The sequence below is a fragment of the Manis pentadactyla genome, chromosome 9 (assembly GCF_030020395.1).
Source record: "Manis pentadactyla isolate mManPen7 chromosome 9, mManPen7.hap1, whole genome shotgun sequence".
NCBI lineage: Eukaryota > Metazoa > Chordata > Mammalia > Pholidota > Manidae > Manis > Manis pentadactyla.
Window position 1 is genome coordinate 44,509,127 of NC_080027.1, and position 4,131 is coordinate 44,513,257.

Sequence of the window (4,131 nt, forward strand, 5' to 3'; positions counted from 1 at the left end):
AATACAGTATTGTATACATGTTGATTTCCATAAAAATTATTTTTAAAAGAAAATGGGACAATACTATTGCCCTTGGCTAATTCATTCTCCTTTTAAAATGCGACTTGCACATAAAAACATTTGTTTAATGTAAACCTAAATGTGTATATGATAGAGCTTGTTTATATTATCATCATTCATCAGTATAATAATTGAGTGTGAAGAATCCTTCCTGCTCATATTTCTCAAATTCCCCTAACAAAGAGGAGGAATACCTTGTGCTATACTTCACTGTAACTAGACCAGGTTTACTACCAATGATTTTCAAGTAAGATTTTTAGGAATTGGGCTACTAGGAGAGGGATAGGACTGATGGGAGAGGCAAGCATTCTGAAATAAAGAACTACTGTTACAGGAACTCAAAAGAATGGAACCAATCAGGAGACAGTATAACAGGGGCACAGCTGATTAGAGACTGAGCTCTAGGGTAGTATGTCGGGGATGAAAGGTGATAATTTTGAAAAGGAAGACTCACAAATATAAGTTCAGAGTCTTGTAATTAAAAAGAAGAACCAATCATATTAGTTTTTTAAGGAACACTAAAAGAAAAACTAAAAGGCCACCAAACAAACACTAATTTGCAAAACTGAATATTTTCGTATTCTTTAGAATTTCATTGTGGAATGTCATATACTTGAAGGTAAATATGTGCCAAGTTGCTTCCTCCCATCTCCATAGCTTAACAGCAATTAGCTCTGCCAATAACTCTACTGCCCCAGCATGGTCAGTACATAGCTGTGATCAGGAGACAATGTTCAGAGAAATAAAACAAATCTTAAGACAGATACCACTCCTTTTAAGCTTTTTGTTTTTTAATTGGTGGGAGGTCTATAGTCTTTTAAAAAACAAGACCCAAAAAATTTCACACCTGCATTTTATGATTGAGTTGAATTCCCTAATTTTACCTTTGAAAAGAATGAGGCTTAGAAATGAAATATGTTCACAAGAGTCTCAAAACCACAACTCTATTCTCAGTTTAGCTTCTAACATTTTTCTTAGTACCTTAATCCAGCATCTTCTGAACATGAAGGGGTTGATCAAACTGTCTTTAAAATTCGATGACAAAATTAAGGTCAATTGACAGTCCCATGAGCAACGTAAACTGTCCTGTATTTACTACAATATACAAATGCATGGATTTGGAGGCTTGGAGTAGGTTATGTAAAGATATGGTAGCTGATTCAGTGTCATTGTTTAACAAATGTTTTACATTAAAATAAGTAATCTAACTTACCAATATCGTGCATTTTATTAGATGAACCAGAATGGGCTTTCTAGGAACTTTTGCTCAGTTATACATAGAATTATGAATGACCTCAGCAGAGTCAATTTGTGACACATGGTAATACGTAAAAATTGCTTGTCTCATATATATACATAAGTAAATATACACATATAACAGTTACATGCAAAAAATAAGACACACTGAATAAGGATTCAGAAAGCATGGATGGTACTGCAAATTTGTTAATTACCCAGGCAAGTGCCGATTGACACACTATGGAACATAATTCACTGGAGTTACCATTATACTTAATTTTGAAATAAGGAAATAAGATCAGTAACACTTTCTCTGCATACTTCTCTGGCTTTGGAAAACTAAACTAGAAAATGACTATAAATATGCCTTTAACCTTTTAAGTATTGCATGTAAATTTATTATTTCTGCTAGTATTGGTCATTCCTTTTGCAAATACTACCTTCCCTTCCTGAAAACACATTCACTTCTAGTACTCAGTTTTGTTTAGTGAACCATCTCTGGATCCTGCCACGGATCTGCTGGGTCTTGACACCGTAGATGATGGGGTTCTTCAGGGGTGGGAAGATGATGTAGATGTTGCCCATGAGAACATGGACCACAGGAGAGAGGTGCTTCCCAAAGCGGTGCACCATGGTCAGACCAATGATTGGGATATATGAAACCAGAACTGCACCGACGTGGGAGACACAGGTCTGCAAGGACTTGAGTCGCTCCATGTGGGAGGCAATAGACAAGACTGAGTGCAGGATCAGAATATAGGAGATGAGAATGAGCACTGAATCCAAGAACAGTGTGCAGATAACCAGAGCTAAGGCGTAAAAGCTGTTGAAGCGGATGTCGGAGCAGGCCAGCCGGAGCAGGTCCTGGTGCAGGCAGAAAGAGTGGGAGAGGATCCGGCGACGGCAGTAATGGAAGAACTTGAGGCGAATTATGGGAGCAACAATGAAGAGGAAACTCCTCCCTAAAATGGCCACTCCAATATTGATGATTCTGGTATATGTCAGGATGGATGCATATCTCAGAGGATTGCAGATTGCCGTGAAGCGATCAAAGGCCATGGCAAGAAGGATTCCAGACTCTGTGAGGGATAGACCATGGATGAAGTAGGTTTGGGCAATGCAGGCATCCAGACCAATCTCCTGGACAAGCCCCCACAGGATGCCCAGCACGGTGTGTAGTGTGGACAGCCCCAGGCACAGGTCAGTGAGGTCCAGCATGGCCAAGAGGTAGAACATGGACTGGTGCAGGCTCAGCTCAGTCCAGATCACATGCAGCACCAGGCAGTTTCCTGAGAGTACCATGGCATAGATACACGAGAAAGGGATGGAGAGCCATGGATATTTCCCTTCCAGGCCAGGGAATCCCATAAGGAGAAAGGTGAAGTTACTGATTTTGGAATCAGGTTGAACAGACATTGATACAGAAAGACAGAAATCTCTCAGGGAAAAATGCATGAAACAGCTGATTACAACAAATGTATTTTCTTCTGCCTCAGTATGAAATCTCAGTAGCATATAATAAGAATGATTGGATTTGCACAATACTTCTTTAAATATAAGACCAGTGCTACTATTTTTTCAGAAGGTGAATTTTCCCTGAAACAAAAGACGAAATTATTTTGTGCCTACATACGAAACCTCCTTGTGATTAGATCGTTGGCTCCATCTGAGGAATCAATGTCCATATCAGTTTCTACTTCAATGTTTCATATTATAGTTGGCAGAGGAAAAATGATTTTTGGCTTGTGAAGGTATAATAAAGATGCTTAAACATACAAAGTAGAAAAAAACCACATTTGATTGTTTGCATTAAAACCTGGTGAAATAAATTGCAAATTGCTGCTGTGGGGTGTAAGATTAATCTCTACTTATTACAGAAGAGATTACCTACACAAGTCATTTATCAGTGCATTCTGACATTTGTGTTTTAGGGATTTAATAAAGAACAACGTCACTCACAACAGAGATGTTCTTGCTGATCTCGCTCTTCTTTCTTTAGTCATAGTGGCATTGAGATCTTAGGAGAAGTAATATTTATGCAGGTGCAAGAAGTATAGGAGCCACTGGAGTAAATCCTGGTCCCTGGAGATGCTAAGAATGAGTGATGCAATACATAGGATGTGTTCCTTGAGGAGGATGAAGGAAACCCCATGAGCAGTGTGTGCATAACAGACTTTCCACTCCACCAAGTATGGAATATTCTTACAAGTGCAAGTTTATAAAAATAATTCCTTCATCCAGGGAGATTTGGAAATGAACATTAGTCAGAGAAATAAGAAACCTCTAATAGTTTGCTTCTTCCCTGACTGGTCTTTGTATCTTAATTGAAAGGCAGCAGATATTTCCTATATAAAACAGGTTGTTGTTATTAACAAAATTGCATTTTATTTCCCTTCACCTCAGCTACAAGATTTTCCTCTTTTTTGAGCCCATTGCTTAAGTATTCAAAGAGTTCATGTTCTGGAAAATATAAAACATTGTTTATAAGTCCTGTAGTTTTGTATGTGATTGATAATCCTTAGGAGCTGCATGAAATCAGAGCCTATATTTTCATAACAATAATGTTATTAAGCATCACTTAAATCATTTACTATGTCCTAGAAATCTTATCACTATAGTTCTCAGAATTAGAGTATTTGTTTTATGTATTTTAATGGCTAGAATTACTTGCGGACCATATCTTTTACTTTAATAGGGGGTAAAGCATAGAGATAAAGAATGTGCTTTTAAAACAAAACTTACTGGGTTGGAAACTCTTCTCCAATGGTGTGTCCTTGAGCAAGACACTTAATGTTATATAAGGTTTTTTAAATCTAAAATGGGGATATTAAC

At 37.6% G+C, this 4,131-nt stretch overlaps 1 protein-coding gene across 1 annotated transcript; it reads right to left on the bottom strand.

The window, feature by feature from the left end:
* Positions 1-1,773: 1,773 nt before the first annotated feature.
* Positions 1,774-2,715, bottom strand: LOC118933059 (olfactory receptor 51V1-like). Its single transcript, XM_057506609.1, has one exon. It carries the CDS (start codon positions 2,713-2,715, stop codon positions 1,774-1,776), a length of 942 nt encoding a protein of 313 aa, XP_057362592.1.
* Positions 2,716-4,131: the final 1,416 nt, after the last annotated feature.

Coding starts and splice junctions, on each gene's coding strand:
- LOC118933059 (XM_057506609.1), bottom strand. CDS start 2,715: ATGTCTGTTCAACCTGATTCCAAAATCAGTAACTTCACCTTTCTCCTT.